The sequence below is a fragment of the Loxodonta africana genome, chromosome 12 (assembly GCF_030014295.1).
Source record: "Loxodonta africana isolate mLoxAfr1 chromosome 12, mLoxAfr1.hap2, whole genome shotgun sequence".
Lineage (NCBI taxonomy): Eukaryota > Metazoa > Chordata > Mammalia > Proboscidea > Elephantidae > Loxodonta > Loxodonta africana.
The window spans coordinates 77,889,108-77,914,797 of NC_087353.1; the positions used below are offsets into that span (position 1 = coordinate 77,889,108).

A 25,690-nucleotide genomic window follows, 5' to 3' on the forward strand; every position below is an offset into this window, starting at 1 on the left:
TCTTCTTAGAAATATCAAGATCTTCCAGACATGCTGTTGCTAATCACCAAGCGTCTGGCTAAGATCATGATGGCAGCTTTTCTGATCATTGGTGGCAGCTTCTATGAGCTTCTTCAGTTCTTTCTACAGTTGAATAAGCCCCTTAATTGCTTTATTAAGATTTTCATACCCAGAATATAGAGAGGTTCCTGTTTTCCTGACCAACTGCAGGTAAATACACATTCACATTGTACCTCTGCACTTATTGTAACTAATACACAACTTAATGTACCTTCAAATATTGTTCCTTTTCATAACAGCAGCCTTTTTTACAGCATGAGTTTGATGATACAGTGCCGTTTCTTCTAAGGATGTATTTGACTTTTGTAAGTAGTAGTGAAAGCTATAAAATTATTCTTTCTTTTATCTCACAGGAGTACAGAGACAAAGTAGCAGTAAATGACTTATCTTGGAATTTATATCAGGGGCAGATCTCCGTTCTTCTAGGACATAATGGGGCAGGAAAAACCACAACTTTGTCCATTCTCACAGGTGTGTATTCATCTCTGTGCACAACAGACGTCAAGTTCTTTCTAAAATTGTCGACCAATCAGTGAGTTTTGGTGTTGAGTGTGTTGTCATTTCAGTGATACCTAAACTTGTGTTTTAATTATTTGCAACCAAGATGTTCCAGGTGATGTAGCAACTCCATTTTTTTGATCAAAATACTCATATGCCAGGTATTTATGTAGGAACTGATCATATAGTGGTGATTACAAGGTCTTTACCCTCAATCTTATACTCCAGTAGGCATACAGACCAACTTGGAACTTGCAATATAGCATAAGTAAGAAGGGAGATATTATGTTTAAGGTGCTATTTTCTCAATAGAATGATACCTAATCCTATTTTGGGAATGAGGAAGAGGTAAGTTACAGCTAATCTGAGCAGAGTAGAAGGTATGAAGGGCTATGAAGGGAACGAGAGAACATTCTAATAATAAACTAAAACCAGGAGGCTTGAAAGCAGGGAATACCTGTATGAGTACAGCAGAGAAGGAGAATAAGCAATGGCAAAAGATGAGGCTAGAGGAATAATCAAAAAGGCAAGTCATAAAAGGCTTTGGAGAAGTCATACTATGAATTTCATAATTTATGCTGAGAACAGTGAGAAACCGTGGAACAGTTGTATATGCAGGTTTATACCTTAGAAAAGTTGCTTGCACCAGAAAGGGAAAATAGGTTGGATATGTGGTTAGTACAAGTCTGAGACTGTGGAATGGCTGAGCCTATAAGTGAAGGTTAAACAGCTTCTGCTTTAAGGCAAAAAGTAAGACCAAAGCTTAGTCAGAAAGGGCAGACAAAACTACCCAGATTCTCTGCTATTTTATATCTTTTACTCCCTCTAAATCTCAGTGAAAACTCTTCTCACAAGAATACTTCCTAACTAACATCACAAGGTATAGTCTGAATTATCATCTCCCTCAGAAAAAAAATTTTTTTTTTTTCATGAAATAAACAAGTGAATGGCTTTAACAAGCAGAAGTTTATTCTCTCACAGGCTAGTAGGCTAGAAGTCCAAGTTCAGGAAGCCCTGGTAGCGTAGTGGTTAAGCGCTATGGCTGCTAACCAAAAGGTAGGCAGTTCAAATCTGCCAGGCACTCCTTGGAAACTCTGTGGGGCAGTTCTACTCTGTCCTATAGGGTTGCTATGAGTCAGAATTGATGGCAACAAGTTTGGGTTGTTTTTTTTTTTTTAGTGTCAGCTCCAGGGAGAGGCTTTCTCTGTAGGCCTTGGAGCAAGGTCTTTGTTATCAATCTTCCCATGGTCTAGAAGCTTCTCCATGCAGGAGCCCCAGGTCCAAAGGACGCACGCTGCTCCTGGTGCTGCTTTCTGAGTGGCATGAGGTCCCTAACTCTCTGCTTGCTTCCCTTTCCTTTCTTGTAAGATAAAAGGTGGTGCAAGCCACACCCCAGGGAAACTACCTTTACATTGGCTCAGGAATGTGACCTTAGTAAGGGTCTTATATCCCACCCTAATCCTCTTTAACATATAATTACAATCACAAAATGGAGAAAATTATGCAATACTGGGAATTATAGCCTAACCAAGTTGACACATATTTTGGGGGGACACAGTTCAATCCATGACAGTTGGGTCTTCTTGATTTTTATGTATTCCACAGCAGTTTATTCAAAGCAAACACTGAGAACATGGTTGTTGAATCCAATTGACTTGAGCTTTGTGTATTCTCACAATTCATTTATATTTCCATTAACTGACATATTGCTTTAAATACTTACAAAAAGCATTTTTAAGTGTACAATTAATTTTTTTCTCTTTGTTTTGGTAAAATAAACATAACATAAAATTTACCATTTTCAAGTGTACAGTTTAGTGTTACTAAGTACATTTACACTGTCCAAACACCACCACTATCTGTTCCGTACATTTTTCATCACCACCAGAAGAGATCCAGTACCCATTAAGCAGTCATTCCTCATTTCCCCTCCACACTGCCCCGGCAACCACTAATTAGCTGTTTGTATGGATTTACCTATTTTAGATAGTTCATATAAATGGAATCACACAATATATGTTTTCTGTCTGTTTTCTTTCACTTGTGATAACATTTTTGAGGTTTATCCCTGCTGTAGCATATATGAGTACTTCATTTGTTTTTATTACTGAATATTATATATTATAATATATATTATATAATAATATTCCATTGCATGGCTGTACCACAATTTGTTTAACCATTCATCCATTGATGGATGTTTGCATTGCTTCTATTTTTAGTTATTGTGAATAGTGCCGTACGTGCATGTACAAGTATTTGAGTACCTGTTTTCAATTCTTTTGGATATATACCTGGTGACGGGATTCTTGGATCATGTAGAAATTCTATGCTTAACTTTTCGAAGCTGGTTTCCACGTAATCACACCATTTTGCATTCCTAACAGCAATGTACAAATACTCCAATTTCTCCAGCCTCCTCAACACTTGTTATTTTCTTCAATTATTATTATTATAGTAATCCTAGTGGGTATGAAGTGTTGTCTCATTGTATTTTGATTTGTTTCCATAAGAACTAATGATACTGAACACCTTTCCATGTGCTTATGGCCGCTTGTATATCTTCTTTAGAGAAAGGCCCATTGAAGTTCTTTTCCCATTTTTCAATTGAGTTGTTCCGTTGTGTTTTTATGTATTCTAGAGGTTGAACCCTTATCATATATATGATCTGCAAATATTTTTTCCTATTCTGTGAGCTGCGTTTCAACTATCCTGACAGTGTCCTTTCCTGCACAAAAGCTTTAATTTTGATGAAGTGCGACTTATTTTTATTTTGTTGCTCATGCATTTGGTGTCGTATACAAGAAGCCACTGGCAAAAGCAAGGTCATGCAAATTTGTGTTTTCTTCGAAGAGTTATAGTTTCTCCTCTTATATTTAGGCCTTTGGTCCATTTTGTGTTCATTTTTATGCATGGTATGAGGTAAGGGTCCAACATCATTCTTTGCACGGAGATATACATTTACCACCACAGCGTTTGTTAAGGAGACTGTTCTTTCCCCACTGAGTGATCTTGGTAACCTTGTCAAAAATCGATTCACGGGTTTATTTCTGGACCCTCAATTCTAGTTCATTAGTCTGTATCTGTACCCTTATAATAGTATCAAAACACTGTTTTGATTACTGTAGCTTTGTAGTAACTTTTGAAATCTGAAAGTGGGACCCCTCCTTTTTTGCTCTTTTTTTAAAGATCGTTCTGGCTGCTAGAAGTCCCTTGCAATTCCGTATGTATTTGAAGATCAGCTTTACGATATCTGCAAAAAAGGCCATTGGGATCTTGATAGGAATTGAATTGAATCTGTGTCTCACTGTAGGAAGTAATACCATTTTAGCAATCTAACTTGTGAACATTGGATATCTTTCCATCTATTTAGATTTTCTTTAATTTTTTTCAGCAAATGCTTTTTAGTTCATTTTATATGTCTTTTACCTGCGTGGTTAAATTTATCCCTAGCTACTTATTTTGGATGCTATTGTAAATAGAATTATTTTCTGAATTTCCTTTTTGGGTTGTTCACAGCTAGTGTATAGAAAAACAGCTGGTATTTGTATGTTGAACATATATCCTATAAGTTTGCTGGATTTATTCAGAAGCTCTAGAAGTTTTTTTGTGGATTCTTTGGGTTTTTTTTTTTTTTTTGTATACAGGATCATATGATTGGTGAATAAAGATAATTTCACATCTTCCATTCTAATTCAATGCCTTTTACTTCTTTTTCTTCCCCGATAGGTCTGGCTAGAACTGCCAGTACAATGCTGAATAGAATTGGCAACAGTGGGCATACTTGTATTGTTCCTGATCTCAGGGGGAAGGCTTTCAGTCTTTCACCATTGAGTGTGATGTCAACTTCTTTTTTTTTTCTCCCATAAATGTCCTTTCTCTTGTGGAGGAATGTCCTTTCTGTTCCTGGTTTGTTGAGTGTTTTTACCATGAAAAACTGTTGGATTTTGTGAAATGCTTTTTCCACATCTATTAAGATGATTGTGTCTGTGTGTGTGGTGTATTATATTGATTCATTTTCATATGTTGAACCATCCTTGCATGCCTGGGATAAATCCCACTTGGTCATGATGTATAATGGTTTTAATATGCTATGTGATTCAGTCTGCTAGTATTTTGTTGGAAATATTTGCATTTATATGCATGAGAGATACTGGTAAAAACCAAAAACCCACGGCAGTATATATATATATGTGTGTGTGTGTGTGTGTGTGTGTGTGTGTATTTTGTGTCTGATGTGTTTATCTGGCTTAGATATTAGATTAATACTGGTCTCATAAAATAAGTTAGAAAATATTTCTTCTTCAGTTTTTTGGAGGACTTTGAGAAGGATTCATGTTAAGTCTTCTTTAAATGTTTGGTAGAATTGATCAGTGAGCCCATCTGGTCCACCATTTTTCTTTGTGAGGATGAGTTTTATTACTGATTCAAGCTCTTTATTTGTTATAGATCTATTCAGATTTCCTATCTTCTTGAGTCGTTTTTGGTCTTTTGTATGTTTGTAAGAATTTGTCCATTTTATCTAGATTATTTAATTTATTGGTATAAAATTATTCATACTATTCTGTTGTTATTCTTTTTATTTCTGTAACATACATAATGTCCCTACAGTCATTTCCAGTTTTAGTAATCTGAGTCTTCACTCTTTTATTCTTAATCACTATAGCTAAAAGTTTGTCAATTTGTTGGGGTTTTTTTTTTTTTTTCAAAGAAACAACTTTTGGTTTCCTGATACTCTCTTTTTTGTTTATCTTCACTCAGATCTTTATTGTTTTCTTCTTTCTGATGGTTTGGGTTTAGTTTGCTCTTCCTTACCTAGTTCCTTAAGGTGTAAAGTGGCACAGTGGTTAAGAACTTGGTTGCTAACTTAATCTTCGGCAGTTCAAACCTACCAACTGCTCATTGGAAACACTAGGGGGCAGTTCTACCCTGTGCTGTAGAGTTGCTGTGAATTGGAATTGACTCACCAGCAATGGGTTTAAGGTGTAAAATTAGATTATGGATTTGGGATCCTTCTTTTTTTAATATAGTCATTATCACTATAAATTTCTTTTTGAGCACTGCTTTTTTTTTCTATACATCCCATAAGTTTCTATACATTATGTTTTATTTACAGTTGTCTCAAAGTATTTTCTAATTTCCCTTGTGATTTCTTCTTTGATGCCTTGGTTGTTTAAGAGTATGTTGTGTAATTTCCACTCATTTTTGAATTTTTCAGTTTACCTTCTGTTACGGATTTCTAGTGTAGTTCCATTGTGTTTGGAGAAGTTGTATGATTTCAGTCTTTTTAAACTTATTGAGACTTGTTTTGTAGCCTAAAATATGGTCTATCCTAGAGAATGTCTGTGCACACTTGAGATGAATGTATATTCTGCTGTTGTCAGATTGAGTGTTGGTTTATAGTGTTGCTCAAGTCCTCCATTTCCTTATTGATACTCTATTAAATGAATGATTTGTTTTATAAGGATCAGCACAAAGCTGGGTCCTATGAGGCGGAGGCTAAAGATGTCCCAAGTGTCCGGCCTTTCCAAGCAGCTGTACCACTCCATCATCTCTAACATCAACTACTCTCCCTCCCCTCAGTACTCTTCCTCCTGTCTTTGGGTTCCCTAATTCACTGCAACATCTCACAGAACTCAAGAACTGTATAAAGGAAAAGGCTCACACAGTTATAGAGGCTAGCAGGTCTCAAATTCATGGGTCAGGTATTGGCTTCTCCCTCGCCCTCAGTCTCTGCCCAAAAGGCACTCAGCTTTCTCTCTCAATGGGCCAGGAAACCCACTGTATTGTCTCCTGCAGGTCACTCCTGACGGTTTCTCCTGCTGGTCTCTTCTTCCTTGGTGGTGGTGGACTCTCCTTTCTGCTCTGGAATTGGCTCTCTTTTAAGGCAAAACTGACCAGTCCCCTTGGCAGGCCACAATTATCTTATTTGCACAGCCTCACCCAGTCACCTGGGTGGGAGTTACAAGGCCTTGGCAAGAAAGGCCATACTAAGTAATTCATCACACTGCATCTGTCAGTATAGTAATGTATATAATGTATAGTTCTATACGTTGTTGAAGGTGAGTTATTAAACCTCAGTTTTTACTTAATATATAATTGTTTTACATAATTTACAAGTAAAATTGTTAAATCTTCTTGATGGATTGACCCTTTTATCAATATACAGTGTTTTCATTTGTAACAATTTTTGACTGAAAGTCTATTTTATCTTATATTAATACAGCTACTCCAGCTCATTTTTGGTTAGTATTTGCATGGAGCATCTTTTTCCATTTATTTTTCTTTCAGTCTAATTGTGTCTTTGGATATAAAGTGAGTCTTTTGTAGACAGCATATAGTTGACTCGGTTTTTTTTTTTTAATCCATTTCCAATCTCTCTTTTCATTGAATAATTTTAATCTGTTAAAGTAATTATTGATAATGAAGGATTTCTGCCTTTTTGCTCTTCACTTTCTATATAACTTATACCTTTTTTGTTCCTCAATCCTTCCATTACTGCTTTCTTTTGTATTTAATTTTTCCTTATGTTTCTTGCATTTATTAATTCTCCTTGTTTATTTTTCTATATATTTTTTAGTTAGTGCATTACCCCAGGGATTACAAATTACATTTTCAACTTACAACAATATGCTTTTAATTAATAACAACTTAGCTTCATTCATATACAAAAACTTTGCTTGTATATAGCTTTTTCCCTTCGCTCTTATGTTGTTGTTGTCACAAATTCCACATTTATACATAGTATGTTTTTTTATGTCTGTAAACATAGATGTATCATGATGGTGCAGGTAAAAAAGAAGTCACAAACAAACCAAAATAATAATATAAAAGCATTATATTATATGAACTGTTATAATATGAAAGCAAATTTAAAAGCATCTTATGGTTGCCTACTTAGTTACATTTAGTGGTGTACTTTATTTCATTTGTCTTTGAGTTACTATTGAGTTTCTTATCATTTCAACCTGAAAGACTCCCTTTAATATTTCTTGTAGGGCATGTCTAGTACTGACAAACTCCCTCAACTTTTGTTTATCTAAGAATGTCATAATTTGTCCTTAATTTTTGAAATATAACTTTGCTAAATACAGAATTTTCGATTGATGTTTTTTTCTTTCAGCATTTTAAATGGGCCATCCCACTGCTTCTCACCTCCTTGGTTTTCCATGAGAATTGTTTTTACACAGCAAGTTTCTTCTCTTATGCTTTTTTCAAGATTCTCTCTTTGTTTATAGTTTTCAGCTGTTTTATTATAATGAGTCTAGGTGTGGATCTTTTTGAGCTTTTCCTTATTCGAATTTGTTGAGCTTCTTGGATGTATAAGTTCATATATTTCATCAACTTTGGGATATTTTAGACTACTGTTTCTTTCATTGTCCTTTCTGCCCCTTTCTCTTTCTCCTTTCCTTCTGGGATTCCTATAATGTATCTATTAGCAAACTTGATGCTGTTCCACAGGTTTTTAGACTCTGTCCATTTTTCTTCATTGTTTGTCCTTTCTTAAGTGAGGATGATATCCATTGTCCTATCTTCAAGATCATTGATCCTTTCTTCTGCATACTCAAATCTGCTGTTGAGCATTTCTAGTGAATTTTTTATTTTAGTTATTGTATATTTTTAGCTCCAGAATTTCTGTTTGGTTCCTGTTTATAATTTGTTGTTGTTAAAAAAAAAAGTGCCATCAAATCAGTTCCAACTCATAGTGATCCTGTGTACAACAGACCAACACACTGCCCAATCCTATGCCATCTTCACAGTCATTGCTGTTTGAGGCCTGTTGTTGCGGCCACTGTGTCAGTCCATCCCATTGAGGGTATTCTTCTTTTTTACTGACCCTCTGCTTTACCAAATATGATGTCCTTCTCCAGGGACTGGTCCCTCCTGATAACATGTCCAGAGGACATGAGGCGAAGTCTTGCCATCCTTCTTTCTAAGGAACATTCGGGCTGTACTACTTCCAAGACAGATTTGTTCCTTTTTCTGGCAGTCCATAGTATGTTTATAATTAATACTCTTGTTTTAAAATGTTTTTGTCTACAAAGTCCATTGTCTGCATTTCCTCAGTGATAATTTCTGTCACTTTATTATGTTCTTTTGAATGGGCCATCATTTCCTATTTCTTTATATGCCTTGTGATTTTTAAAAAATTTATGATTTGAATATTATAATGTGCTCACTCTAGAAATCAGATTCTCCCCTTTCATAGGATTTGCTTTTTTTAATTGATTGTTGAAGGCTGTAGTAGTCCATTTGATTAGTGACATCCCTAAGTATTTTTTTAAATAATTTTTATTATGCTTTAAGTGAAAGTTTACAAATCAAATCAGTCTCTCACACAAAAACCCATATACACCTTGCTACACATTCCCAATTACTCTCTCCCTAATGAGACAGCCGGTTCTCTCCCTCCACTCTCTCTTTTTGTGTCCTTTCTGCCAGCTTCTAACCCCCTCCACCCTCTCATCTCCCCTCCAGGCAGGAGATGCCAACATAGTCTCAACTGTCCACCTGATCCAAGACGCTCACTCCTCACCAGCATCCCTCTCCAACCCATTGTCCAGTCCAATCCATGTCTGAAGAGTTGGCTTCGGGAATGGTTCCTGTCCTGGGGCAACAAAAGGTCTCGGGGCCATGACCACTGGGGTCCTTCCGGTCTTAGTCAGACCATTAAGTCTGGTCTTATGAGAATTTGGGGTCTGCATCCCCCTGCTCTCCTGATCTCTCAGGTGTTCTCTGTTGTGTTCCCTGTCAGGGCCGTCGTCGATTGTAGCCGGGCACCATCTAGTTCTTCTGGTCTCGGGATGATGTAGTTGCTGGTTCCTGTGGCCCTTTCTGTCTCTTGGGCTCGTAATCACCTTGTGTTCTTGGTGTTCTTCATTCTCCTTTGATCCAGGTGGATTGAGACCAATTGATGCATCTTAGATAGCCGTTTTCTAGAGTTTTAAGACCCCAGATGCCACTTTTCAAAGTGGGATGCAGAATGTTTTAATAGATTTTATTATGCCAGTTGACTTAGATGTCCCCTGAAACCATGGTACCCAGACCCCTGCCCCTGCTGTGCTGGCCTTCGAAGCACTCAGTTTATTCAGGAAACTTCTTTGCTTTTGGTTTAGTCTAATTGTGCTGACCTCCCCTGTATTGTGTGCTGTCTTTCCCTTCACCTAAAGTAGTTCTTATCTACTAACTAATTAGTGAATACCCCTCTCCTACCCTTCCTCCCTCCCCCCTCTCGTAACCACAAAAGAATGTTTTCTTTTCGGTTTAAACTATTTCTCAAGTTCTTATAATAGTGGTCTTATACAATATTTGTCCTTTTGCAACTAATTTCACTCAGCATAATGCCTTACAGATTCCTCCATGTTATGAAATGTTTCACAGATTCCTCACTGTTCTTTATCGATGCGTAGTATTCCACTGTGTGAATATACAATAATTTATTTATCCATTCATCCATTGATGGGCACCTTGGTTGCTTCCATGTTTTTGCTATTGTAAACAGTGCTGCAATAAACATGGGTGTGCATGTATCTCTTCATGTAAAGGCTCTTATTTCTCTCGGATATATTCCAAGGAGTGGGATTGCTGGATCGTTATGGTAGTTCTATTTCTAGCTTTTTAAGGAAGCACCAAATCGATTTCCAAAGTGGTTGTACCATTTTACATTCCCGCCAGCAGTGTATAAGTGTCCCAATCTCTCCACAGCCTCTCCAACATTTATTATTTTGTGTTTTTTGGATTAATGCCAGCCTTGTTGGAGTGAGATGAAATCTCATTGTAGTTTTGTTCTGCATTTCTCTAATGGCTAATGATGGTGAATATTTCCTCACATATCTGTTAGCTACCTGAATGTCTTCTTTAGTGAAGTGTCTATTCATATCTTTTGCCCATTTTTTAATTGGGATATTTGTCTTTTTGCAGTTGGGTTTTTGCAGTATTATGTAGGTTTTAGAGATCAGGTGCTGATCATAAATGTCATAGCTAAAAACTTCTTCCCAGTCTGTAGGTAGTCTTTTTACTCTTTTGGTGAAGTCTTTGGATGAGCATAAGTTTTGATTTTTAGGGGCTCCCAGTCATCTAGTTTTTCTTCTACGTTCTTTATAATGTTTTCTATACTGTTTCTGCCATGTATTAGGGCTCCTAACGTTGTCCCTATTTTTTCTTCCATGATCTTTATTGTTTTAGATTTTATATTTAGGTTTTTGATCCATTTTGAGTTAGTTTTTGTGCATGGAGTGAGGTATGGGTCTTGTTTCATTTTTTTGCAGATGGATATCCAGTTATGCCAGCACCATTTGTTAAAAAGATTGTCTTTTCCCCATTTAACTGCTTTGGGGCCTTTGTCAAATATCAGCTGCTCATATGTGGATGGATTTATGTCTGGATTCTCAATTCTGTTCCATTGGCCCATGTAATCTGTTGTTGTACCAGTACCAGGCTGTTTTGACTACTGTGGCGGTATAATAGGTTCTAAGATCAGGTAAAGTAAGGCCTCCTACTTTGTTCTTCTTTTTCAGTAATGCCTTATTTATCCGGGGCCATATGAAATTGGTGATTTGTTTTCCATCTCATTGAAGAATGTTGTTGGAATTTGGATCGGAATTGCATTGCATGTATAGACCACTTTTGGTAGAATAGACATTTTTATAATGTTAAGCCTTCCTATCCATGAGCAAGGTATGTTTTTCCACTAATGTAAGTCTCTTTTGGTTTCTTGCAGAAAGGTACTGTAGTTTTTTTTGTATAAGTCTTTTACGTCTCTGGTAAGATTTAATTCCTAAGTATTTTATCTTCTTGGGGGCTACTGTAAATGGAATTGATTTGGTGATTTCCTTTTCGATGTTCTTTTTGTTAGTGTAGAGGAATCCAACTGATTTTTGTATGTTTATCTTGTATCCCGATACTCTGCTGAACTCTTCTATTAGTTTCATTAGTTTTCTGGAGGATTCCTTAGGGTTTTCTGTGTATAAGAGCATGTCATCTGCAAACAGAGATAATTTGACTTGTTCCTTGCCAGTCTGGATGCCCTTTATTTCTTTATCTAGCCTAATTGCTCTGGCTAGGACCTCTAGCACAACGTTAAATAAGAGTGGTGATAAAGGGCAATTTTGTCTGGTTCCCGATCTCAGTGTGAATGCTTTCAGGCTCTCTCCATTTAGGGTGATGTTGGCTGTTGGCTTTGTATAAATGCCCTTTATTATGTTGAGGAATTTTCCTTCTATTCCTATCTTGCTGAGAGTTTTTATCATGAATGAGTGTTGAACTTTGTCAAATGCCTTTTCTGCATCAATTGATAAAATCATGTGATTCTTGTCTTTTGTTTTATTTATATGGTGGATTACATTAATTGTTTTTCTAATGTTGAACCATCCCTGCATACCTGGTATGAATCCCACTTGGTCATGGTGAATTATTTTTTTGATATGTTGTTGAATTCTGTTGGCTAGAATTTTGTTGAGGATTTTTGCATCTACATTCATGAGGGATATAGGTCTATAATTTTCTTTTCTTGTGGTGTCTTTACCTGGTTTTGGTATCAGGGATATGGTGGTTTCATAGAATGAATTTAGCAGTATTCCCTCCTTTTCTATGCTCTGAAATACCTTTAATAGTAGTGGTGTTAACTCTTCTCTGAAAGTTTGGTAGAACTTTGCAGTGAAGCCGACAGGACTGGGGCTTTTTTTGTTGGGAGTTTTTTGATTACCTTTTCAATGTCCTCTTTTGTTATGGATCTATTTAGTTGTTCTACCTCTGTTTGTATTAGTTTAGGTAGCTATTGTGTTTCTAGGAATTCATCCATTTCTTCTAGGTTTTCAAATTTGTTTGAGTATAGTTTTTCATAGTAATCTGATATGATTCTTTTAATTTCAGTTGGATCTGTTGTAATATCGCCCCTCTCATTTCTTATTCAGGTTATTTGCTTCCTCTCCTGCTTTTCTCTTGTCAGTTTGTCCAGTGGTTTATCAATTTTGTTGAGTTTTTCAAAAAACCAGCTTTTGGCCTTGTTAATTCTTTCAATTGTTTTTCTGTTTTCTATTTCATTTAGTTCAGCTCTAATTTTTATTATTTGTTTTCTTCTGGTCCTTGTGGGTTTCTTTTGTTGCTCTCTTTCTATTGGTTCAAGTTCTAGGGATAGTTCTTTTATTTTGGCCCTTTCTTCTTTTTGGATGTGTGCGTTTATTGATATAAATTGGCCCCTGAGCACCGCTTTTGCTGTGTCCCAAAGGTTCTGATAGGAAGTGTTTTCATTCTCATTGGATTCTTGGAATTTCTTTATTCCATCCTTAATGTCTTCTATAATCCAGTCTTTTTTAAGCAGGGTATTGTTCCAAGTGTTTGATTTCTTTTCCTTGCTTTTCCTATTATTGGTTTCCACTTTTATGGCCTTATGCTCAGAGAAGATGCTTTGTAATATTTCAGTGTTTTGGATTCTGCTAAGGCTTGCTTTATGACCTAATATGGGGTCTATTTTAGAGAATGTTCCATGTGCACTAGAAAAGAAAGTATACCTGGTTGCTGTTGGGTGGAGTGTTCTGTATATGTCTATGAGGTCAAGTTGGTTGATTGTGGCATTTAGATCTTCTTTGTCTTCATTGAGCTTCTTTCTGGATGTCCTGTCCTTCACCAAAAGTGGTGTGTTGAAGTCTCCTACTATTATTGTGGAACCGTCTATTTCACTTTTCAGTGCTGATAGAGTTTGTTTTATGTATCTTGCAGCCTTGTCATTGGGTGCATAAATATTTAATAGAGTTATATCTTCTTGGTATGTTGTCCCTTTAATCATTATGTAGTGTCCTTCCTTATCCTTTATGATGGATTTAACTTTAAAGTCTATTTTGTCAGAAATTAATATTGCCACTCCTGCTTTGATTGTTGTTTGCTTGATATATTTTTTTCCATCCTTTGAGTTTTAGTTTGTTTATATCTCTAAGTCTAAGGTGTGTCTCTTGTAGGCAGCATATAGACGGATCTTGTTTTTTAATCCATTCTGCCACTCTCTGTCTCTTTATTCGTGCATTTAGTCCATTTACATTCAGGGTAATTATGGATAGGTATGAATTTAGTGCTATCATTTTGATGTCTTTTTTTGTGTGTTGTTGACAGCTTCTTTTTCCCACTTGATTTTATGTGCAGAGTAGATTTTCTTTATATATTGTCCTTTCCTCATATTTGTTGTTGTTGATTTTGTTTCTGCTGAGTCTGTATTTTTCCTTTCTATTTTATTTTGATGATTAGGACAGTTTTTGTCTTCTTTGTGATTACCTTATTATTTACCCTTATTTTTCTAAATTTATGACTTTTATTTCTTTGTATCACCATATCTTCCTCTCCATATGGAAGGTGTATGATTACATTTCTTAGCCACTCTTTATTATTTTAATGTTGTCTTCTTTTATATAATAACATCACCGTTACCCTGTGTTGGGTTTTTTTTTTAAATCTTGGTTTTTTTTTTTTTCCTGGATTTCCCTGTCTAGGTTGACTTGTGGTTGCTCTGCCCAGTGTTCTAGTCTTGGGTCAATAACTGATATTATTGATTTTCTAACCAAAGAACTCCCTTTAGTATTTCTTGTAGTTTTGGTTTGGTTTTTACGAATTTCCTCAACTTGTGTTTATCTGGAAATGTCTTAATTTCACCTTCATATTTAAGAGACAGTTTTGATGGATATATGATTCTTGGCAGGCAATTTTTTTCCTTCAATTTTTTAATTATTTCATCCCATTGCCTTCTTGCCTGCATGGTTTCTGCCAAGTAGTCCGAGCTTATTCTTATTGGCTCTCCCTTGTAGGTGACTTTTCTTTTATCCCTCGCTGCTCTTATAATTGTCTCCTTGTCTTTGGTTTTGGCAAGCTTGATTATAATATGTCTTGGTGACTTTCTTTTTTTTTTTTTAATTAACTTTTATTAAGCTTCAAGTGAACGTTTACAAATCCAATCAGTCTGTCACATATAAGTTTACATACATCTTACTCCCTACTCCCACTTGCTCTCCCCCTATTGAGTCAGCCCTTTCAGTCTCTCCTTTTGTGACAATTTTGCCAGCTTCCCTCTCTCTCTATCCTCCCATCCCCCCTCCAGACAAGAGTTGCCAACACACTCTCAAGTGTCCACCTGATTTAATTAGCTCACTCTTCATCAGCATCTCTCTCCCCCCCGCTGACCAGTCCCTTTCACGTCTGATGAGTTGTCTTCGGAGATGGTTCCTGTCCTGTGCCAACAGAAGGTCTGGGGAGCATTGCCTCCGGGATTCCTCTAGTCTCAGTCAGACCATTAAGTATGGTCTTTTTATGAGAATTTGGGGTCTGCATCCCACTGATCTCCTGCTCCCTCAGGGGTTCTCTGTTGTGCTCCCTGTCAGGGCAGTCATCGATTGTGGCCGGGCACCAACTAGTTCTTCTGGTCTCAGGATGATGTAGGTCTCTGGTTCATGTGGCCCTTTCTGTCTCTTGGGCTCTTAGTTGTCATGTGACCTTGGTGTTCTTCATTTTCCTTTGCTCCAGGTGGGTTGAGACCAATTGATGCATCTTAGATGGCCGCTTGTTAGCATTTAAGACCCCAGACACCACATTTCAAAGTGGGATGCAGAATGATTTCATAATAGAATTATTTTGCCAATTGACTTAGAAGTCCCCTCAAACCATGTTCCCCAAACCCCCACACTTGCTCCGCTGACCTTTGAAGCATTCATTTTATCCCAGAAACTTCTTTGCTTTTGGTCCAGTCCAATTGAGCTGACCTTCCATGTATTGAGTGTTGTCTTTCCCTTCACCCAAAGCAGTTCTTATCTACTGATTAATCAATAAAAAACCCTTTCCCTCCCTCCCTCCCCCCCCCCTCGTAACCACAAAAGTATGTGTTCTTCTCAGCTTTTACTGTTTCTCAAGATCTTATAATAGTGGTCTTATACAATATTTGTCCTTTTGCCTCTGACTAATTTCGCTCAGCATAATGCCTTCCAGGTTCCTCCATGTTATGAAATGTTTCACAGATTCATCACTGTTCTTTATCGATGCCTAGTATTCCATTGTGTGAATATACCACAATTTATTTAACCATTCATCCATTGATGGACACCTTGGTTGCTTCCAACTTTTTGCTATTGTAAACAGAGCTGCAATAAACATGGGTGTGCATATATCTGTTTGTGGGAAGGCTCTTGTATCTCTAGGGTATATTCCGAGGAGTGGGATTTCTGGGTTGTATGCTAGTTCTATTTCTGTTTAAGATAACGCCAGATAGATTTCCAAAGTGGTTGTACCATTTTACATTCCCACCAGCAGTGTATAAGAGTTCTCTCCGCAGCCTCTCCAACATTTATGACTTTGTGTTTTTTGGATTAATGCCAGCCTTGTTGGTGTGAGATGGAATCTCATTGTAGTTTTAATTTGCATTTCTCTAATGGCTAATGATCAAGAGCATTTTCTCATGTATCTGTTGGCTGCCTGAATATCTTCTTTAGTGAAATGTGTGTTCATATCCTTTGCCCACTTCTTGATTGGGTTGTTTGTCTTTTTGTGGTTGAGTTTTGACAGAATCACGTAGATTTTAGAGATCAGGCACTGGTCGGAGATGCCACAGCTGAAAATTCTTTCCCAGTCTGTAGGTGGTCTTTTTACTCTTTTGGTGAAGTCTTTAGATGAGCATAGGTGTTTGATTTTTAGGAGCTCCTAGTTATCGGGTTTCTCTTCATCATTTTTGGTAATGTTTTGTATTCTGTTTATGCCTTGTATTAGGGCTCCTAGGGTTGTCCCAATTTTTTCTTCCATGATCTTTATCGTTTTAGTCTTTATGTTTAGATCTTTGATCCACTTGGAGTTAGTTTTTGTGCATGGTGTGAGGTATGGGTCCTGTTTCATTTTCTTGCAAATGGATATCCAGTTATGCCAGCACCACTTGTTAAAAAGACTATCTTTTCCCCAATTAACTGACACTGGTCCTTTGTCAAATATCAGCTGCTCATACGTGGATGGATTTATATCTGGGTTCTCAATTCTGTTCCATTGGTCTATGTGCCTGTTGTTGTACCAGTACCAGGCTGTTTTGACTACTGTGGCTGTATAATAGGTTCTGAAATCAGGTAGAGTGAGGCCTCTCACTTTCTTCTTCTTTTTCAGTAGTGCTTTGCTTATCCGGGGCTTCTTTCCCTTCCATATGAAATTGGTGATTTGTTTCTCTATCCCCTTAAAATATGACATTGGAATTTGGATCGGAAGTGCGTTATATGTATAGATGGCTTTTGGTAGAATAGACATTTTTACTATGTTAAGTCTTCCTATCCATGAGCAAGGTATGTTTTTCCACTTAAGTATGTCCTTTTGAATTTCTTGTAGTAGAGCTTTGTAGTTTTCTTTGTATAGGTCTTTTACATCTTTGGTAAGATTTATTCCTAAGTATTTTATCTTCTTGGGGGCTACTGTGAATGGTATTGATTTGGTTATTTCCTCTTCGGTGTTCTTTTTGTTGATGTAGAGGAATCCAAGTGATTTTTGTATGTTTATTTTATAACCTGAGACTCTGCCAAACTCTTCTATTAGTTTCAGTAGTTTTCTGGAGGATTCCTTAGGGTTTTCTGTGTATAAGATCATGTCATCTGCAAATAGTGATAACTTTACTTCTTCCTTGCCAATCCGGAAGCCCTTTATTTCTTTGTCTAGCCTAATTGCCCTGGCTAGGACTTCAAGTACGATGTTGAATAAGAGCGGTGATAAAGGGCATCCTTGTCTGGTTCCCGTTCTCAAGGGAAATGCTTTCAGGCTCTCTCCATTTAGAATGATATTGGCTGTTGGCTTTGCATAGATGCCCTTTATTATGTTGAGGAATTTTCCTTCAATTCCTATTTTGGTAAGAGTTTTTATCATAATTGGGTGTTGGACTTTGTCAAATGCCTTTTCTGCATCAACTGATAAGATCATGTGGTTTTTATCTTTTGTTTTATTTATGTGATGGATTACATTAATGGTTTTTCTGATATTAAACCAGCCTTTCATACCTGGTATAAATCGCACTTGATCATGGTGAATTATTTTTTTGATGTGTTGTTGGATTCTGTTGGCTAGAATTTTGTTGAGGATTTTTGCATCTATGTTCATGAGGGATATAGGTCTATAATTTTCTTTTTTTGTGGTGTCTTTACCTGGTTTTGGTATCAGGGAGATGGTGGCTTCATAGAATGAGTTGGGTAGTATTCCGTCATTTTCTATGCTTTGAAATACCTTCAGTAGTAGTGGTGTTAACTCTTCTCTGAAAGTTTGGTAGAACTCTGCAGTGAAGCCGTCTGGGCCAGGGCTTTTTTTTGTTGGAAGTTTTTTGATTACCGTTTCAATCTCTTTTTTTGTTATGGGTCTATTTAGTTGTTCTACTTCTGAATGTGTTAGTTCAGGTAGGTAGTGTTTTTCCAAGAATTCATCCATTTCTTCTAGGTTTGCAAATTTGTTAGAGTACAATTTTTCGTAGCAATCTGAAATGATTCTTTTAATTTCATTTGGTTCTGTTGTGATGTGTTCCTTCTCGTTTCTTATTCGGGTTATTTGTTTCCTTTCCTATATTTCTTTAGTCAGTCTAGCCAGTGGTTTATCAATTTTGTTAATTTTTTCAAAGAACCAGCTTTTGGCTGTGTTAATTCTTTCAATTGTTTTTCTGTTCTCTAATTCATTTAGTTCAGCTCTAATTTTTATTATTTGTTTTCTTCTGGTGCCTGATGGGTTCTTTTGTTGCTCACTTTCTATTTGTTCAAGTTGTCGGGACAGTTCTCTGATTTTGGCTCTTTCTTCTTTTTGTATGTGTGCATTTATCTATAGAAATTGGCCTCTGAGCACTGCTTTTGCTGTGTCCCAGAGGTTTTGATAGGAAGTATTTTCATTCTCGTTGCATTCTATGAATTTCCTTATTCCCTCCTTGATGTCTTCTATAACCCAGTCTTTTTTTAGGAGGGTATTGTTCATTTTCCAAGTATTTGATTTCTTTTCCCTAGTTTTTCTGTTATTGATTTCTAGTTGTATTGCCTTGTGGTCTGAGAAGATGCTTTGTAATATTTCGATGTTTTGGAGTCTGCAAAGGTTTGTTTTATGACCTAATATGTGGTCTATTCTAGAGAATGTTCCATGTGCGCTAGAAAAAAAATTATACTTTGCAGCAGTTGGGTGGAGAGTTCTGTATAAGTCAATGAGGTCAAGTTGGTTGATTGTTGTCATTAGGTCTTCCGTGTCTCTATTGAGCTTCTTACTGGATGTCCTGTCCTTCTCCGAAAGTGTTGTGTTGAAGTCTCCTACTATAATTGTGGAGGTGTCTATCTCACTTTTCAGTTCTGTTAAAATTTGATTTATGTATCTTGCAGCCCTGTCATTGGGTGCATAAATATTTAATATGGTTATGTCTTCCTGATCAATTGTCCCTTTTATCATTATGTAGTGTCCTTCTTTATCCTTTGTGGTGGATTTAAGTCTAAAGTCTATTTTGTCTGAAATTAATATTGCTACTCCTCTTCTTTTTTGCTTATTGTTTGCTTGATATATTTTTTTCCATCCTTTGAGTTTTAGTTTGTTTGTGTCTCTAAGTCTAAGGTGTGTCTCTTATAGGCAGCATATAGATGGATCGTGTTTCTTTATCCAGTCCAAGACTCTCTGTGTCTTTATTGGTGGATTTAGTCCGTTTACATTCAGCGTAATTTATAGATAAATAAGTTTTTAGTGCTGTCATTTTGATGCCTTTTCATGTGTGTTGTTGGCCATTTCATTTTTCCACATACTTTTTTGTGCTGAGACGTTTTTCTTAGTAAATTGTGAGATCTTCATTTTCATAGTGTTTGACTTTATGTTAGCTGAGTCGTTATGTTTTTCTTGGCTTTTATCTTGAGTTATGGAGTTGTTATACCTTTTTGTGGTTACCTTATTATTTACCCCTATTTTTCTTAGTAAAAACCTAACTTGTATCGTTCTATATTGCCTTGTATCACTCTCCATCTGGCAGTTCAATGCCTCCTGTATTTAGTCCCTCTTTTTGATTATTGTGATCTTTTACCTATTGACTTCCATGATTCCCTGTTATGTGTATTATTTTATTTATTTATTTATATTTTTTTAAATTAATCTTAATTTGTTTGTTTTTGTGATTTCCCTATTTGAGTTGATATCAGGACGTTCTGTTTTGTGACCTTGTATTGTGCTGGTACCTGATATTATTGGTTTTCTGACCAAACAATATCCTTTAGTATTTCTTGTAGCTTTGGTTTGGTTTTTGCAAATTCTCTAAGCTTGTGTTTATCTGTAAATATCTTAATTTCGCCTTCATAGTTCAGAGAGAGTTTTGCTGGATATATGATCCTTGGCTGGAAGTTTTTCTCCTTCAGTGCTCTGTATATGTCGTCCCATTCCCTTCTTGCCTGCATGGTTTCTGCTGAGTAGTCAGAACATATTCTTATTGATTCTCCCTTGAAGGAAACCTTTCTTTTCTCCCTGGCTGCTTTTAAAATTTTCTCTTTATCTTTGGTTTTGGCGAGTTTGATGATAATATGTCTTGGTGTTTTTCTTTTTGGATCAATCTTAAATGGGGTTCGATGAGCATCTTGGATAGATATCCTTTCGTCTTTCATGATGTCAGGGAAGTTTTGTGTCAGGAGTTCTTCAACTATTTTCTCTGTGTTTTCTGTCCCCCCTCCCTGTTCTGGAACTCGAATCACTCGCCAGTTATCCTTCTTGATAGAGTCCCACATGATTCTTAGGGTTTCTTCATTTTTTTTTAATTCTTTTATCTGATTTTTTTTCAGCTATGTTGGTGTTGATTCCCTGGTCCTCCAGATGTCCCAGTCTGCATTCTAGTTGCTCGAGTCTGCTCCTCTGACTTCCTATTGCGTTGTCTAATTCTGTAATTTTATTGTTAATCTTTTGGATTTCTACATGCTGTCTCTCTATGGATTCTTGCAACTTATTAATTTTTCCACTATGTTCTTGAATAATCTTTTTGAGTTCTTCAACAGTTTTATCAGTGTGTTCCTTGGCTTTTTCTGCAGTTTGCCTTATTTCATTTGTGATTTCTTGAAGCATTCTGTAAATTAGTTTTTTATATTCTGTATATGATAATTCCAGGATTGTATCTTCATTTGGAAAAGATTTTGATTCTTTTGTTTCGGGGGTTGGAGAAGCTGTCATGGTCTGCTTCTTTATGTGGTTTGATATGGACTGCTGTCTCCGAGCCATCACTGGGAAACTAGTTTTTCCAGAAAATCTGACTGGTACGCTGGCTCCAGGCTCTGAAAACAATCGCTGCCTCCCCGTATTTGTTCGTTCTCCGTCTCTAAATCTGAGTTTGTTGTTCAGAGTTCGTAGATTGTTATGTATGTGATCGATTCACCTGTTTTTCCGAGTCTTTGTTGCAAGAGGGATCCGCGGTAGTGTCCACCTAGTCCGCCATCTTGGCCCCGCCTCCCGGTGACTTTCTTTTAAGATCTACCTTATGTGGAGTTCGATGAGCATCCTGAATAGATATCTTCTCATCTTTCACAATATCAGGGAAGTTTTCTGCCAACAAATCCTCAACAATTTTCTCTGTATTTTCTGTTATCCCTCCTTGTTCTAGTACTCCAATCACTCGTAGGTTATTTCTCTTGATAGAGTCCCACATGATTCTTAAGGTTTCTTCATTTTTTTAATTCTTTTATCTGATTTTTCTTCAAATATATTAGTGCCAAGGGATTTATCTTCGAGTTCAGAAATTCTAGCTTCAACTTGCTCAATTCTGCTCCTGTGACTTTCTATTGAGTTATCTAATTCTGTAATTTTATTTTTAATCTTCTGAATTTCTGATTGCTGTCTGTCTATGGATTTTTCCAGCTTATTAAACTTTTCATTATGTTCCTGAATAATCTTTCTGAGTTCTTCAGTTGCTTTATCTGTGTGTTCCTTGGCTTTTTCTGCATATGGCCTCATTTCCTTCCTGATGTCTTCAAGGGTTCTGTATATTAAACTTTTGTATTCTGCATCTGGTAATTCCAGGAATGCACCCTCGTCTAAAAGATCCCTGGATTCTTTGTTTTGAGAGCCTGTTGAGGTGATCACACCCTGTTTCTTTATGTAACTTGATATTGACTGTTGTCTCTGAGCCATCTATAAGTTATTTTATTAGGTTATGCTTGCTTACTGTGTCGTAGCTGCTTGCTTTGTTTTAGTTTTGGTATACCCCTATGGGTTGCTTAAGTGAGCTAGCTTGATTATTTTCACCTTTGGATCTCTGGTGTCCTGTCCTCAGCTGGCTAGAGCTGTTACCAAGTATATCAGTCTAGGAGTCCATTCAGTTTTCTTGTATGAATTCAGCTCAGGTTTCCAGGTAGCTGATCATCAAGTGTGTGGTACAGGCCCTGTCCTACAGTCTTAGAGGAGCAGGGGTGATTGGCGTATATACCGGTATCTGATTGCAGCAGGGGGTCATGCTCTGAACAAGACAGGGGGCTGAGAACCGACCCCCAAGTGTCTCTGAGGAAAACGCATCTCTGTTCCCTAGAGCGTGCCAGTGGGCGGGCTCTGCAGAGGGACCATGGGTAACCAAAGATTCTGTTGTAAGGACTGGGAGGTGCCAGTTATCCCTGGGCCCCTGTTGCGGGTGGCTGGGCGACCCATGTGGAGCCACCAGTCCTTAGGTCCCTGTTGTGGCTAGGTGAGGACCTTGTTTAATAGGCAAAGCAATGTCAAAGGTCAAACACCCACCTCACCACCATACCGCTGAAATGGTTGGAGTTTGCCAACAAGGGCCTATTCTCCCGAAATAGGCTCACACAGGTCCATGCAGAAGGGAAAGGTACTCAAGGTCCACAGACAGTTTATGCCTGGACAGGAGCCACTTCTGTCCTGAGCTCCCCCAGTTAATGGAGCTAGCAAATTACCTTTTCCCCCCAGCTGGAAATTTTTTCCTTCCCCAAGGCCAGGAGGACGGCTCCAGGTGTTCACCAGGGCGTATCTCAGGCCTAGGGATTCAGCCGCTGAAGCTGGGTTGGGGAGGGGAGGCATGGTAAAATATTTGCAAGTACTTAGCTTTTGCCCAGAGTACCCTTCTGCTTAGGTTCCGGAGGTGTGAGTGGGCTGTGTGGCTGGCTGCTTCTCCCTGAGGAAAGTGCAGCCAAATGCTAGGACCAGCCTGCCCCCGCTGCTGCTGCAGCCACTCTGTAAATGGTGCCTGAGGGCTCCCCACAATTCAGGTCCGGCAACTCCTCTCTCCTTCTGAACGGTCTCTTCTTCCCCTACCCCTCAGTTCGTTGTCTAAGCTTGCCTTTGATGCTCAGGGCTCCCAGCTTGTCACAAATATACTCGTTTCACTTGTTTTTTCGGGTCTTTGTTGTAAAGAGGGCTGGACGGAAGCATCTGTCTATTCCGCCATCTTGGCTCCGCCTCTCTCTTATCCCGTAAATATTTTTGCAAAGACTTTCTTCCTTCCTGGTTGTATGTAGTCATTGAAACCTCTTCTCCTTGCTTTGTGTTCAGCTAGTGTTTTCACAGAGATTTTCTTGAATGCCAGGGTGGAGGGGAGATATAGAAAACAAAAACAGAAAAGAAAAAAACACTACTCCTAGTCTATGTGGATTGACTCTGTATCAGAGTACTCTTTCAACACTTACCAGGCTTGCACTGAGTCTAAGGATAAGCCCAAAGTGAAACTGTGGTGTCTTCTCGGGTATTTTCTCAGCATGGGTTTTACCGTGGTCATACATGTAGCTTTCTCCATACCCTCATATGAAGGTTCTTTTGGATGTCCTAATTTCCCAGAGAAACTCTCCCAGTTTTTGCTCCCAGGCCAGAGGCCGTCTTTTGTATGTTTTAACTGTAATCTTTTACCCCAGGCAACTGCAGTTTTCCCAAGCAGCGCCCATGTCTTTTCCAGTCTAAGTTCTGAGTCAGGCAAAACAGAGACAAGCTTCTTGTGTCAGTCTTTCAAGAAGTCCCCAGACAGGTAGGTTAGAACAGACTTAGACAATAATTTTTGAATAAGTTTGACTTTGTTCCCAGTGGAGCCAGGTGCGGGGTCATCCTCTGGGAATGCAGCTTTAAAGCTTTATGGCTGCCACTAAGCCAGGGAGGGGGTGGGGCATGGGCAAGTAGAAAATGCCAAAAAGCTTTCTTACTGTTTTGCAGTCACCTTTTTCTTAATTAAGCATTTGCTTGTCTGCTGTAAACCTTTTACTGGTTTCCAGAGTGCTAACAAAGTTGGTTCTGCCAGTTCATGCTTATTCAGCGTTTCTGTGGCAGGATAAGAGTATGCTGCTGCTTACACTGTGACCTTGCTTGCCATGTGGTGTCTTTAATACTCATATGTAAATCCTCTTAGTAGCCATATAGTAGAATTTTATATTCATATACTTTAGTGAACTTAGCCAGTTTTTGGTTGAGTATCGAATATTTTTCTTCTATAAAGTGAAATAGCCTTGTTATGGACATCTTTGTATACAGTTGTCCACTTTGGAGTATATTTTTATTATTTTTCAAAAATATGTTTTAATATATATTTTTTCAATAGGATAAATGAGTCATATGGTTTTAATGGTATTATAAGTGCTTTTTCACATATCAGCAAATATTTCACCATAAAACCTGGACCGTGTGTCACTATAGTGCATAAATATTATATAAGTATTACTAAGTATTTCTTGAGAAAAGGGTCCTATCTTGGGTTTGTTTTTTTTTTTGATGTACATATGGTTCGCAAATGTGGTAACTGGCTGATTGCAGTGCTGAAATACTGGAATACAGCAAATTTTTTGAATATTTTATTATATAATTCGTAAGCATTGTGTAAAATTAGATTATATAAGTTAAAAAACAAAGAAAAAGAAAACTAACTCCATCACCCAAAGACAACTACTGTTATTTTTTTCCAGAACTATTTCTCTGTAGTAGATAGTGATAACTCTTTTAAGTAATCCATAAGTAGACTACAAATTTGAGGTGCTGATTTACAACGTATTGTTATGTTCCCTCACCAAAGCTAAGCTTGCCATGTCTTCCGCTTAATTCTAGGTCTTTATCCCCCTACAAGAGGAAAGGCTTATATTAATGGCTATGACATATCAAAGAACATAGCTCAGATTCGAAAAAACTTGGGCTTTTGCCCACAGCATGACTTATTGTTTAATGACTTGACACTGTCAGAACACCTTTTCTTCTACTGTATGGTGAGTAAGAGATGAGTTTGGTTTTTGGTTTTCTTTTTTAAATTTTTTGAATTATCATACAGTAAATTTGACTTTTTATATACGAATCTATGAATTTTAATATATGTATAGATTAGTGTAACCAACGCAACAATCAGGATACAGAACTGTTCTATCACCCCAAAAAACTTTTCTGTGCTATTCCTTTATAGTGATACCTCTCCCCACCTATAATGCCTCGTACAACTGATCTTTCCTCTATCACTATAGTTTTGTCTTTTTCAGAATACCATATAAATGGAATCATACAGTAGGTAACCTTTTGAGATCGGCTTCTTTCATGCAGCATAATGCCTTTGAGATTTATCCAAGATGTTTCACGTATCAGTAGTTTATTCCTTTTAGTTGCTGAGTAATAATCCATGTTTGGATGTATCGCAATATACCAGTTGAAAGACATTTGGGTTATTTCCAGTTTTGTCAATTATGAATAAAGCTGCTATGAATATGCCTGTACATTTTTTGTGGTAACATAAGTTTTTATTCCTGTAGGAGTAGAAGGGGCCCTGGTGGCACAGTGGTTAAGAGCTCGGCTGCTAACCAAAAGGTCAGCAGATCGAGTCTACCAGTTGCCCCTTGGAAACCCTGTGGTGAAGTTCTACTCTGTCCTGTAGGGTTGCTGAGTCAGAATCGACCAGACAGCAATGGGTTTGGTTTTTTTGGCTTTAGGAGTAGAAGTACTGGATCTTATGGTAAGTGTTTGTTTAACCTTATAAGAAACCACCAAACTGTTTCCTAGGGTAGCTGTAGCGTTTTTCATGCCCAGCAGCAATGGATGAGAGTATTATCAGTAGTTTTTTTTTTTTAATTTTAGCCATTCTATTTGGTTTATAGTGGCATCTAATCACTTTTTTAAATTTGTATTTCAGATAGCTAGTAGTATTGAAAATCTTTTCATGTGCTTATTTCTCATTCTTATATCCTCTCTGAGGAAGTGTTCA

The 25,690-nt window shown here is 37.4% G+C and overlaps 1 protein-coding gene across 1 annotated transcript in view; it reads left to right on the forward strand.

Moving 5' to 3' along the window:
• Nucleotides 1-25,690, forward strand: part of LOC100671410 (phospholipid-transporting ATPase ABCA3-like) — a 253,632-nt gene that overhangs the window by 103,566 nt on the left and 124,376 nt on the right. Inside the window, exons 11-12 of the mRNA XM_003418893.2 lie at nt 414-531; nt 24,556-24,710. Coding sequence (XP_003418941.1) covers nt 414-531; nt 24,556-24,710 — 273 coding nt within the window. The remainder of the gene's footprint in view (nt 1-413; nt 532-24,555; nt 24,711-25,690) is intronic.